General features: G+C 48.1%; 2 protein-coding genes across 2 annotated transcripts in view; one reads left to right on the top strand and one right to left on the bottom strand.

The window, feature by feature from the left end:
* LOC149366175 (pyrokinin-1 receptor-like) overlaps positions 1–14,312 on the bottom strand; it is a 347,477-nt gene that overhangs the window by 22,677 nt on the left and 310,488 nt on the right. The window lies entirely within an intron of this gene.
* LOC149366178 (uncharacterized) lies at positions 484–5,257 on the top strand. The gene is made up of 2 exons (XM_089549349.1): positions 484–1,004; positions 4,385–5,257. Exons 1-2 carry the CDS (start codon positions 484–486, stop codon positions 5,103–5,105), a joined length of 1,242 nt encoding a protein of 413 aa, XP_089405475.1. The 3' UTR covers positions 5,106–5,257.

Genomic DNA, 14,312 nt, shown 5'->3' with positions numbered 1-14,312 from the left:
ATCGAGCAGTATGACTAATAGTAGTCATCAACTTTCTCTTTGCCGTTCCTTCTCTCGAGCTCACCATTGATGCACCAACCGGAGACATTGCATTATCCCAGGTGGCCGAAGTGCGCACCACTGATTATTTCCTCTGCGTCTAGCATCCTCGAAAACAATTTTAACCTTCCGTCTTTGCGCATATCAGTCCAGCAGTGCTCAAATCTTAATCTTGACTTATCGTCGCAATGGTCGCGTGCAGCGTGCGAAAGAAAGACGAAGTCACTAGAGGCAGTGACGATGCCGATGATTTCATTAGCTTAGCCGAGTCCTAAGCCCTGGCCCTGAAAGCCAGCTAAAATTGATGACTCCTACAAAATTTGCCTCGGTCTCTCCTTACCCTGGCCTCCACGTGACCCACGACTAAGGCAGGCAGCTACAGGGGGCAAGAGAACCAGGTATCAAGCGGCGTTTCTTCGTAGAACAAGACGCTGACGGGACACAATGGCGGACAAGAAGGACGACGCCAAGGACGCCCCCAAGGATGAGGCCAAGGACAAGAAGGAAGACGAGAAGAAGGAAGGTGAGAAGAAGAACGGCGAGAAGAAGCCCGACGATTCCAACGTAGACAAGGACTTCGTCATCTTCCACTTCCCGGGCGTCGAACAACCGGACGGAACGTCGGCGGGATGCGAGACGTTGAAGATCCCGCGCCAGGCGGCCATCGGCATGGTCCAGAAGGTACGTCCCGCCGTGGCGCGGCTTGTCGAGCGCTGTCCCTGTAACGACCCAGAGCCCGAAGCTCCAGAGCCGGTGATCCCCTGCGTAGACTGCATGGCCGAGCTCAAGGAAGAGGCGAGGCGGCTGTCGACGCGGGCCGTGGTCAAAACACCCGTGTCTAACATGTCCATCCAACAGCCGTGCCCGTTCAAGGCGCAGTCGCTCACCCTGACGCAAAGCTGCCCTGTTCCACCGCAGGCCCCGCCGCTCCCGGAGACCATCACGCAACAGATGTCCTTCATCAAGTAAGGGCTGTCGGTTTCTTCTCCCCGTGTCTTCCTGCCGTTGTAAGCTTGGAAGTTCCCGAGGCCAACAAGTTTCGTAGTGGGCTCAGCAACGCTGCTTGTCCAAATGGCGCGCACGGAGGTCATTATGGCCGCCATAGTGACCAGTCAGAAGCCTGTCAAACGAGTATCTCTAAGGCTTATCGCCGCATTCCGTCGTCAGCACCATAGAAGGTATGAGCGGTGCATCCTCATGGCGGCCATGACGTCACGTGCAAGCTAACACTATACTTGAAATCTCTGTATGGTAAACGAATGATTTCTCTTAGCCTTCTGATTTGCATAGAGTGCCACTGCAAGCAGTCTCAATGCTATCTGGCTGCTTGTTGCAAGTTACGAGAGTGATAGCTAAGCTACGCATGTGCGGTTGTCACGCGCTCGCGAGTGAACCACGAAATTCTTGAAGCTGTCGCCGCACGTACGTAGGGGCCGCCGATCAGCCAGTAAGATATGAGACTCAGTATACATCTCCCTTTTAGAGGCCGAGAGGGAACGCTATGGCATGTTGGCTTTGGAAATGGATGGTACCACCTTGTGTACGGTCTGCTGCAGTAACTGTTCAGAGCGGTACCCTATACTTACTGTTATCAGTGTCGCTGAAGGTCTGAAGCATAGGTTGTCAGACAATGTGGTGTATTCCCGCGTTCTGCAGAAAAAAAATGTTGGTGAAGCCAAATTCGAGAGGAGGGAAGTAACAAAATTCAAACAGAAGCACTACGTTATACTGGACGTGCACGTTGCAAGAGCCGCTGTTTTATTATCACTGTTGAAGCTAAGGGTGCCGTTAGCTTACCACTATGGCGAAATTCTGAATCACTGGTCACACGAACGATCATGGCTTGCTATAAGATCGAAGCTTGACATCGGGGCAACGCGCTGTAGTCTTTGGTCTGCCCGTGGTAGACAAAACCAATTTAAAATCTTTTCTTCATTTTGCGCTCTACCAGTTATGCGCAGTCTGTCTTTGGTAAGCTAACAACGCGACCAGCATCCGTGACCAATTTTCGTTCCACACTTTGTCACCAAAATTTTGTGGGTGCAAAGAGTGATCAAGTTGCGGATTTCACCTCCTAAAGGAGCGAAGTTATGGCGTAACAAGCTCTAAATGCAGATTATATTACGGTATGTTTGTTTTATTACAACAAATTAATACTGCAGCAACTACAGTGCTCTCAGTGCAGCTAGAAAAAAATTTTATTTTAGCAAGTATGTTTTCCTCACCTTGTTCACATCATCAGCTCGCTCAAAACTTAAACCTGCTCAACTACTACACGACTCTGGAAAAGCGATCCATGTATTCCCTGAAAAAACCGCATTAATGGTGCCACGAGCTATTGAGCATGGTTACGCTGTCGATAATGTGTTTTATAACTGAGCGCGCTTGCCGCTACCAGGCCTAATTATGTGCGGCGCCGTAAGAAAAAAATAATTTGCGGAAGCAAGTTTCTCTTATCTCTTACATTGCAGCTTCTCGCGCAATAAACTGAAAGCGCATCAATGGCCGCAGCAAGGAGAAAGCGGTAGATGTCGAAATACAAGAGAGGTAAGAGCGTGGCCATCAAAAAAACTTCGGGAAATTATACGGCAGCAACAGTATGCCGCACTGGCGCGATGTCAAAACGGGGCACTATTACCCGAAAGCAACGCGTTTCTAGTACTTAACATCCCGTTCCCATGAGCAAACTTGTCGTGGTCTTTAAGAAAAGATTAATCGCCAAACTTACCTAACCCAACGTCCTCTTTCTAAAAGAACAATTTATTGTGGGTTATATATATATATATATATATAAAAGATAGCCACGATGTGATTGATGATCGGAGGCTCCTTGTGCCCACGAGATAATATAAGCGACGGTAAGTTAGGTTTGGTTAGTCTGCCTCAGTGGGTTCAACAAAAGAACAACTATTTTTTGAGTGAACTGCAGAGGAAGGGGCAAAGTGAAAAAAGAACTTTTTTTTTTGGCTTTGATTCTGAAGCTTTCATATTGAATCTCACGCCAACCTAACACGTCGGGTTTTTTTGTGTCATTTTCTTCGTGGCAATACAAATCCGCTGATTTTGGATGCTTGCAATCTTTTCTGCTCTGCAACAAGTTGTGGCAAGATTTGCTAGTGTACACTTGCCTACAAAAGTTTCTAGAGCACCAAAATCATGAAAAAACTGTAGTTCTTCGCTGGCTAGAGGCGCCGCCAGGCGGTAAGAGATGTATTGTGGAGACCATATAAGGAAAGGAAAAAACAGTTCATTTCATGGCTGTGCTTATACAGTGCCTAACAAGTAACCTTCTTTGTGGTCACCGCGCTCCGAAAACTTTTATGGGTGCCTGTACTAAATTTCACCAGCAAGATTTCCTGACTTGATTGCAGTTTAATGCTAGAAAAGTACCTTAAATGGAAACATATGTACTAACGAGGGCTGTGTCATTGGTGGGACTAGCTGTTTGTCGCATATTGAAAAGGATGTTTTTTTCTGGTACCACCCACTTCAACAATCACGTTTCATTTTTCGTCTTGAACTCTTTGGCGCCATTTTAGCTGTGAAGACCCTAACAACATCAAAGAACCGACTACGCTTTCGAGAATTGTTCAGTGATGAACACGACAATATATTTTATTTTTCCGATTTATCGCAGTTCTTCTACAGCTCCTATGTATACAGGGAACGATCAGAGTTTTATACTGCTCTCAAATTTTAAAAAGTGGATGGGGGGGGGGGGGGGGGGGGGGGGGCGGGGGGCAAAAAGCTTGAGAAGAACTTTTTTAATCCTGAAGTTGTCTGCACAAATGTCCCTGCGCACAGACGAGCACGGCTTGGTTTAGTGGCCACATATCCTCGTTGCTGAAGGTATTCATTATACTGCATCTGCTTAAGTACCACAACTTCATTATGCACGAAATAAGAAGGGAAGTTATCAGTAAAGAAAAAGTGTCTTTTTCACCTATTTTACTTTCAATAACCAGGGTAAGAAACCAAGAATTTCGTTTCTTTTTAATTTTACAGCTCTCGTGCTTACATCTGTGTTCATTTTTGCTCTTGCTTCAGTTTCACTATTTACTTTGGTCAGATTGGAAGAAAACAAGTCTTTCAACTGCAAACGGGCCATGGCCATGTCCAGGGTCTAGGGCCTGTTGTTAAGTAGTGAACGCTAAAAAAATTACGCAGGAACTCAAAAGCACAAAAGAGGATGTGTTATCTTTGTCTTTTTTTTCCTGACATCTTTTTCCTTTTATTTCTATCCCTTCTGTCGTATTGTGTCTGCAGACAAGGAGCATCTCTCTATGTGATTTGCCCTTTGTACCCCAACTCGCGACAACGTTAACACGAGATCTCTCCCCCGCAGGATTAGCTGCGGCAAGTGCGGAGCCGAGCAAGTCGCCGACCCGAACCAGACGGCGTCGAGGCCACCCGCTCCGGGAACCCCTGGAGCACTCCAACCGGGCATGGCCTCCACCAGCGGATGCGCTGGTCCCGGCATGATGAACGTCGTCAAGTCCATCCCTGGCTCAGACACGCACATCCAGTTCGCCTGCAACTGCCTCGATAAGTTCCAACCCGGAGGTGCAGCAGGAGGGTACGGCGCACCCCTGCCACCCATACCTCACGCTCCTAACTGCTGCTACGCCCGGGGCTTCGCTCCTCCGGGCACGTCAGAGTCACCCCGCCGAGGCCACAGCGAGCGTGTGAGAGACCGGCTTATATCCGAGGAGCGACGCATGATGTCGAGGTTCGAGAGTGAGGACGATTATGGTGGTGCCGGAAGGCCCGGTGGTCGGAGGCACCAGGAGTTCGAAGAGCGGAGGACGTACGCCCCGAACAGAGCTAGCAGCGCAGGCAGTGGCCGCTCGGGTCGGTCCCCGCCGCGAGGGTACGAGATCCGAGGCAGGTTCGAAGAGACCAGTGAAATGAGCGAGGGCGACGATGGAGGGAACGGTCCGTACGTACTTCGTCGCACTTCCTCCGGCAGCGTCGAGGTCATCGGCGACGAGAATTACAATGTGCGCGTCTCGTTGGCTGACGGCGTAAGCGGCGCCAGATCCAGAGGCCGGAGGCACGGCCGATGACCTTTGACGGATGGACGCTTTTCTCGATTGGTTTCTTGGGACATGCTTGGTGCTTGGTCTTTAAATTTGTAAGGAACAAGGAAATTGGGATTCGCAGGAATTAACCTGAAAACTCCTTAAAGACGGGCAAAAACACACGCGAAGAATCTGAGAATAAAATTCCTGGCACTTGATCGTCATATTGCACCTTCGATTGTTAAATGCCTAAAAGAGACCATCCCGAAGATGTCGCGCTTCTTTTGACCAAAATCTGATAGAGATAACGTTAGCGCACCGGCCCCTGTCTTTCATGACCGCATCAAGTGTGAGGCTCATGGATATGTGCACTGTGGCGAGTGTCCGCACCCCTCACCGTCTTGTCCCTTATCATACTAGCCGCGGCACATTAAAGATACCATACCATACTATACTTTGTCATACGATACTATACCATATTAGTCCATGTCTTGTCATGCCATACCATACCATACTTTTCCATGACATGTCATACCACACCATACCATACCATACCATACCATGCCATAACATACCGTACCGTACCGTACCGTACCGTACCGTACCGTACTGTCTGGAGAACATTTTCTTTAGCCAAACAAGAAACACGAGCTTTACCATTACGGTACTTTAAATTAACATGAGGAACCAGTTAGAAGATCTTGGAAGTTGCTGTGAAATGCCTTATACTAATCATCGTTCTCACTTCGTTTTTAGTGCGATGAGAAAGTATCAAAAGAATGGTGGTCAAATGTTTAGAGGAATCCCCCAAGGTTAAGTACATTGGTAATAAGGGAGTAATTACTCAATGACAACCACTCGAGCGCATCCATACTGCTGCAAAGGAAAGCTATACAGCTTTTTCAGAAATTTCGTAGTTCAAGAAAAAATTACGAGGAACTTTAGCGGCTAAAGTGGTGAAAGTGGTGAAAGGCGAAAGCCTGAGTGCTGCATTCTGCTACGCGATTGTTCACTGCACATTTTGTTGGTGCATTAATTAACTGCCAATTAATGCCACTTAAGCTTCGCATTTAGGAGTGGAACGCGACAGCGTGTTGTAGCGCTGCCACGGAGTCCAAGGAACGCCACCACCCGTTCGGCGCGATGCGTTGCCCTTTGAACGCAACGCTTTTTGAGGAAAGGAAATGGGGCTGCAATTCTCTGTCATCTCGGTGTACACCTGAGCCGCACCGTACAGGAAGGAAGAACGTGTGAATGAAAGAAGAAAGAGGGGCCGTAATGAAGAAAATTAAAATTGTATTTCAGGAAATGAAATCACGTATTAACTGTCTCACGTATCTCAGTAGACACAAGTCGAAAATTATATTTGAGGAAAGGAAGTTGCGCAGTAACTGTCTCGCATATTTTGGTGGACAGCAGTCAAAATTCGCGCGCGGTGACGTCACGACAATTTCGACCAATCTGAAACGCGGATAAATACGCCTTGCTCGTCGGTAAATTGGTTTTTGAGGAAAGGAAATTATCAGTCTCTCATATCTCGGTGGATACCTAAACCTCGCCGTAACGGGAAGGGAGGAAGATGGGAGTGAACGAAGACACCGTATTCACTAGACGCACCTTTGCTCATTCCAAACCATCGAGCTGGCATGGCGGAGTGGTAGCGTGCTCGACTCGCACTCCGGAGACCGGGGTTCAATTCCCAAGCTCGGCCAATTTCTTACTCTGTTTTATTTATTTATCTGGTCTGACTAGAAAGGGTAATCAGACTAATTGGTTAAGTAAGCAATTAACTAAACTCCGTCAAACTTAATTGGAGCATCACTATACGATCCCTTTAATTGGTTGCATGATTAGTAGCCAAAGTACAATTGGCCGCGATTGAAATTCGCGCACTGTGACGTCACGACCGTTTCGACCAATTGAAAAGCGTGACATTTCTGTCGACAACTCCTGCTTACAACGATGAGGCATTACAGGCTTCCGCCTTAATATTTGTCCTGGTCCGAGGTTTGAACCCGGGAGCAGCACTTCACCGGAGCAATCGCTCTACAAATTGACCTAACCGGGACGGCAAGCTTATGGTAAGGCGAGAGCTAATTGATCAATAACTCGAAGTGGGAACAGTGTTGGTCAAATGTTTAGGGGAATCCCCCTGCCGTCCCTGTTAGCTCACTTGGTAGAGCGACTGCTCCGGTGAAGCGGGGGTCCCGGGTTTGAACCCCAGACCAGGACAAATTTCTTTAACAACGATGTTTCTGAGAAAGCTGTATAGCTTTCTTTTGTAGCAGTATGGCTGCGCTCGGGCGGATGTCAATGAGTAATTACTCCCTTGATAAAAAAATGGTAGTCAACTAGTCTTTAGATATTCTAGTAAAAGGGAATTGACTAGTCATTGGAGAGGCAGTCTTGGCAATGCCTCGCGGAAAAGCACAGTATGATAATGCAGGTATCACGACCTTCAGAGTGCGTTCTCGTTAGAGCTCGAAATGGGGTTGTCAATTTCGCCGCTATCTTTCATTGAAGGATGTCACGAAGTAGTGTTTGGTATTTAAACATATGGTCACATAAGCGGCCTTGGAAAGCTTCCTCGCTCCCATTCAATCGGTAACAGTGCAATTGGCAGGGATACTAATTTGTATTGTCAATACGCAAGCACGGCTAGTGATGACTGTAATCGTGGAGTGGACACGAAGCAAAGAATAAAAGGAGCCCTTTATCACGGCATCCATTATTGCACCGACATCGGTTCGGAACGTTAAAATCATTTCAGATTTTCTTTCCCACGAATATGCTGAAGAAAGACTTGAGCCTTCCACTTCACGCCGAAGCAACCGTCGCTAGCACGTTGATAACCGAGCGCATTCGGTAGTCGAAACCTCGTCATCGTGCAGTGAGATAACGCGCTCTCCGAAAGAAGAGAAAACCGCAACGCCATCCCGCTCATCCGGACTGTGGACGTGGCAAGCATCGGTATCAGATTGACGCGGCTAGCTCGATGCAGGCGCTAGACAGGGATTGCCATTTTGCGGCAAGTCGAGCGTTGGCTGCACGTAGCAAGGTAGATATACCATGGTAGCGAAGGCTCCATAGACGCCCATTGGTCCAAACAATGGCGGCTCATGGGAGCACCCCAGCGCCACTATTTTGGGGGGCAACCTACGTATGAGTGACGTTGAATGACGTCACGGATACGTATCTTTTGGCGCGAATTATAAAGTGGCCTATTTATAGAACCCGCATTTTCGAGCCGGTATCACTTCAAGGTTGCCTTTCAGTGCGCACCAACCTTTGCCAGTCAAATGTGCTCGAGTTCCTGCTAGTTATGGCCTTGTTAATGTGCAATTGGGAACCCAATGAAAGTGACTGGCAAAGAAGGTAGCATAGAAAGGCTGCAACACTTTCAGACGCTGGCTAAGCATGCATGATTCTTAGTGGAAACCTTGGTGAAAATACTGGTGCTAGTACTGTTGAGTATATCAAGGTATGATGCACAAAGCACAGGCTCAAGTGCACAGTTTGCAATACAGTGTACAGCAATGGTTTTCATATTCATGGTTTATTACAGCAACCAAAGAAATACAGTGATAAAGCACACCAACAAAAAATGCGCGTCACAGGCAGCTCAAGCAGTAGTTTTTTTAAGCTGGCTATTTATTTCAATGGTCACAGTGCGGATAGGAAAAAGCCCTGAAGTTCCACGAACGTTGCCAGGTAGGAAATTGAAGGGTATAGAAAACAATGCTACGACAGCTTCCATTGAGGCAAATATGACATAAGTAGGCGCATCAACACATTGATCATGCAGCACACAGGGATTACTCTTCACATTTCATCTCTTCAACTGAAAGAATATAGCAGCTATATGTATACACCTGCATGACAATATTAAAAACAAGTTTTAGCATCAACAAATCTGCTCAACGCTAGAACATTACACCATACATAGGGCCTGCGCAGAACCTCGAGACCTCCTTCTTGTCGCTAACCGAAGAAATTTGAAGCAATTCTAATCAAACTAAAATATACATGAAGTGCAGTTTAAAGAGAAGTGCAAGCACATTCAATACAGCCACTCCTTCCTCGAGTAGGCACAGCATCGAGACGCAGCCGTCCTGGCCGCAGATACAGAAACAAACCCTCAGGTCTCGCAGCTGGCACGGCGTCTTCCCCAGGCTGAGGTTGCGGCAGAACTGCACCCACGTTTTGCACCTGGACATGATGCAGCGTCCACGTTATACAACTGCACCCAAATGAATACCATATACTCCAAACGTCAATACGCCAAGATTCCTTTCACTTAAATGCAGTACGTTATAACTATGCCAGAAAATGCTCGCGCCAAGCCTCCGCGCCTCAGAGTGCGGTTACGCTTGCCTGATACTACCCGGCTAGCTGCTTTTCTATGCTCAAAGAGTGACTAGAGCGATGCAGCGAAATGAGTTTAAAACTACATTGACGGTCGTGTATACGTAGAACGGCAATAACTATTGCTGGCCGAATTCAGTTAAGGCACAGTCAATGCGGCGCACATACACATGGTTGAGTTTCGATACTGTCAGTTGCGAGGGGATCCTCAAATTGGCTTCACGGTGCTGCAAAACCCATTAATGTCATGCTCAGAACTGTTAGGCAGCGCAGTTGGTTTTAAATATACCATGCGGCAAGTAGAGGGCACGTGGTTGCTCATGAGAGCCCGGTATCAATTTCAAGTTGGTGAGAGTTGGCTGCACGAAACTAGCTATAAATAAGACAAATGATTTGTATCTTTTGCACATCTTATGACTGCAAGTGCGTGCCCTGCAATTTACTAAAATATCCCGATAACATGAAGCCAAGTGCGTATGAAACAGTTACAGCTACAATAGGCGCGGAAAGCCCGACAAAAGCATATCTAGAGCAGACGACAACGGCAAGAGCTCACCTGCGAAAGTCCAGAGGGAAGCGGTGTAGTCTTGGTAAGACACCCACGGTACAACCCACGCTGTCACAATGTGCCACGGAGCAAGGCTTCTTCACATGCCGCAACCTCATCTTGAAATGCAGAGCTAAGCGCTTGACCCGATGAGCGCGAAGCCTCGGGAAAAGGTTTCGCACTGGCCGTACACCGAAGAAACGCTGCAGCGGTGCAGCGGGGTGCAGATCTTGCCAAACGGTGACAGAGAAGCGACGGGCAAGGACGACAAAAACTTCTTAAAGGGGCCATTTCGAGACCGGCAAGCTTAACTTGCACGCTTTCCAAGCCGCGCCATAGCAGGCAGCTGGAGATAAGAAATCGCTTCGTATGTTCCAGCCATGGTTCCAGCAGCCAATGTGGCCGGGTGCCGAAACAAGGCCTGCAAAGTCGCGCTGCAAATGCACCGCACACTCATCAACCGAGGGCGCAACAAGAGTGTTGCAAAAAATTACAAAATTCAGCGGAATGTTTTGCAGAAATAGTTTACCTATTTTATAAACGTGGCAATAAAATATTCATTTCTTTTTGTTGTTTTGTAGCATTTTTATTTGTGCTTTTGAATTTTATTATATAAGTGTTTCGGCCGCCCAAAGTGGCTGTGCTGCAGTCGCGCTAAACCGTTTTTGGGCCCAGCCTTCGCCACCATTCTACATCCACCTTGCACGTAGGGCGTCTAGGGACAGAGCCACAAGCCCAGTGCACGCTTCAGCAGCTTACTGTGGATGCTACCAGACGGTGCGCGCTGTGCCAAAATTATTAACCATTGGCCACACGTACCCGTGTTCGCGTAATATTCCGTCCCGATGGTATACCTAAAAGCGGCCAGAAGACAGTTTGCCAATCTGTGTGCCGATGATGGAACTTCCACCGAGCTCACCAAGGGCGAATATCGTATCTTCGCTGAACCTGCAACCACATCTCCAACATTCCGCAAGCAAATGGACACGGTTTAGCCGAGAGATGACGACATCAAAGCACTAAAGTGAGTATTTATGTATTCCATCATTACTGTCACCAAGTTCATCTTAGGCCAAGTGCAGCGTTATCTTTTACGAAAAATTTATAGAGGCAGAGGTTAGAAGGCATTCTAGTCGATGATAAGGGAATGTTTATCGTTGATAATGCATGAAACGTGCTCCCTCTTCACAGTTGTTCAGCAGTAAAATCAGCTGAAGGGGGTTCAGCTCGCGAGTTGTGGCGTCGGTTCGTCTGGCATACCCCACATTCGCATGTAGTGAAACGAGTTTATACGGTGTCCACTTTGTTATTCCGCCACGGAGATAACTGCGTCATTCCCTGCTTTCTGTGTTGTTGGTTTTAACGGATAAAATAGAAACCCACTTGCAGTAAACGTGGGGCAAAAACCAAACAAAAAAATTTACTGATGTTGCTGTTTTGCCACAGGGTGGCAACTGAGCTCCCGGTAGTTCCCCAAGCATCGTGCCCGTATTTTCATTTTGCACCAATGCGTCCGCTTGACAAGACAGGCGCATGTTTTAACGAGAATTTGTTCTGCGCTTATGTATTTCTACAATCCCCCCCCCCCCCCCCCCTCTCTTTTCTGTAAATCAATTCTCCTTGTTCGACAAGAAACTGACTTTACACAAGTGAGTTATGTGCCTGCGTTATGTTGTGCATTATGCTTTGAAGACCCTGAACGCAAGCGCATTTCCTCTGGTCTTAGGGTAGCGACAGCAGGTGAAGGACCAAAAGAAAATAATGGTGACGAAGAGAGAGGGTGGGATGTATTGATGGTTCTTAAAACGGCGTTACGGGACACTCCTGGAAGGAGGAAACTTCCTGGAAGGAAGTTTTGCAAAAGAGAGGAAATAACGCGCAAAGCACGATCCCCGCTGGGAGGGAGGGATCACGGGGTCGAGGATAACTCAAGTTAACGTGCACTGTGTCCCGTCTAAAAACCATGCAGTACTCGGGAAGCTATGGCTCAGCGCAAGCGGAGGGGTACAGTACTGTGAAACGGATTGATGTCCTCAGTCTCGACAAGGCCAGTGCAGTGAATTTCGCATGTGATTAATCTCAAAATGAAAGGCGCCGTAACTCTCTCTCTCGAGTGTGCACATGAACCCTGTCTCGAGGGAAGGGATTAGCAGGATTAACTGGCGGATATGGACCTCACGACTTAGAAATGGGATGGATTCATATTCTGCGAAATATATTTTCTTTAAAGGTACGCGTTCACTCTTTTGATGGGCAGTCGTCTTCGCCACCATGCGAAATCAGCGGAGTCCTTGTGTAGATCTCGTGGAGTGATTATTTAAAAATAAACGCCGACATTCCAGGTCATGGCTCACAGAAAACGTTTTCGTGGCCACCTGCCATCTCAGTATGGATGCATTCGCTTCTATGATGGTTTACTTCTAATGAATTAGCTTGTAATGCGGCTGTACTACGTGGTTTTACATCGCAAAGTTGCGCATCTTTGAGGCTTCGCAAACGCTTCCAGGATAACTTAGCACTTCCTCCGACTTGCCACTCTTTGGCGCACTACCCCTCTCGAGCCCTCTGCACTAGGCACAAGGCTGATGCGACCGTACAAGACTGCACAGTTTTTGTTCGAGGCTAAGCGCTGTTCGGCTATTTCTCGCCCACTCCACTGATCTCGCCTTGACTTGTAGTTTTCCTTTTTGCTCACGTCGTCGTCTTCTCGGCTCCCCGCTGTGCGGCGCTGTATCCGTGATCGCGCGCGGCGGACACGGCCGGCAGGCATTAGTCTTGCTTCGCTCGGACAAATCCGGCCGGCACTGATAAGGAGGAGCGAAGCGGATGAAGCAATGACGCGGGAGGAACCGCGGCGAACGCTGCGTCACTGACGTCGGCAGCCGTGGCTTCCGAGGCGCTGGAAGCCGAGCGACGGCGGTCGATACGAGGACGGCTACGCTAGACGCAACGGGAGGAACTGGCACGAAAATAAATTCAGGGGGCACTTTGGCTCTCTAAAATGCTGCAAGGCGAAAGCCTTTCGAGCGCACTGTTTGGCATTGACTGCGAGACTGTTTGTGCAGTAGCAGTGCTTTATTTGACTACACACTTTGGCTGCACATTACAACTACACGCTTTGACTGCCGAATTTGACTGCTTCTTTAGAACGACTCTCTCTCTGCTTCGATGAGTTCGGTTGTATCCATGGCTCTGTTCGCAGTAATGAGGTATGTAATGGGGTCACCCACGGACGCCTTACGCCCCATGTCGGAGCGAACAACTATTTTTATTAGTTGTCGTCTGCTCCGAAAGGGCGCGTCAGGCATCCATGGGTGACCTCATTACTGCGAATCCGCGCACTCTGACGTCATAACCCTTTCGACCAACCGAAAAGCGTGACACCTCTGCTGACAATCTTCTGTCGACAACGATGAGGCATTAAAGGCTTTCGCCTTAAAATTCCTACAGCGAAGAACCCGCCAGCTACTACTCGGCTATCTTGCTAGGCCTTGCCTAGCATTTGAATCGTTTGAACCGGAACTCTTCTGACCCAGCTCGTCGTTCAAAATTTACGGAGTCTGCCGTGAAGGGCGTTTCTGATAATCGTAGAAAAATACAAGTGGTCTGGTTCGGTTTGGGTTGTTAGTGTAGGCTTTTACCGCAAGAGGCGCATTTGAGTTGCTCGATCGCGGAACGTATTAACCACCCCTCGAAACAACGGTTCGGTCAGAGGCGTTTACGTTTCTTTTCTTGGCATTTATTCTCAAAGAAAGACGAGCACTAGGTCGCGGAAAGTGTGTACAGTCGTTCACACATCTCTCTAGAGCGCTAGAGCGTGCACAGAGGTGTTCACTTACGTCAGCTACAAGTGCCTTAGAGCTGAAAATAACGCATTGCCATGCATGGAAACTCCCATGAATTATGTTGCACTCCTCGTGTCTTTAAATATATGTGTCCTGTTTTCTTCTCTTTTCCTGTGATGATCAAGCCGCCGCGGTGGCTCAGTGGTTATGGTGCTCGGCTGCTGACCCAAAAGACGCGGGTTCGATCCCGGCCGCGGCGGCTAGAATTTATTTGGAGGAGAAATTCTAGAGGCCCGTGTACTGTGCAATGTCAGTGCACGTTAAAGAACCCCAGGTGGTCGAAATTTCCGGAGCCCTCCACTACGGCGTCTCTCATACCCTTAGTCGCTTTGGGACGTTAAACCCCATAAACCAAACCAAACCAAACCTTTTCCTGTGATGCGGCTTTTGGTTGGTTTTAAGATGAATCAGTACCAACTCTGCCATGTCGTCCTCCATCGTTCTCCATGCTGAGTTTACTTTAAAATCTATATTGGGTCGGGAACGTGGCCTCGA

This window comes from Amblyomma mixtum, chromosome 1 (genome assembly GCF_055824585.1).
Source record: "Amblyomma mixtum isolate Tamu chromosome 1, ASM5582458v1, whole genome shotgun sequence".
Classification (NCBI taxonomy): domain Eukaryota; kingdom Metazoa; phylum Arthropoda; class Arachnida; order Ixodida; family Ixodidae; genus Amblyomma; species Amblyomma mixtum.
This window is presented reverse-complemented; position numbering and strand designations above follow the sequence as displayed.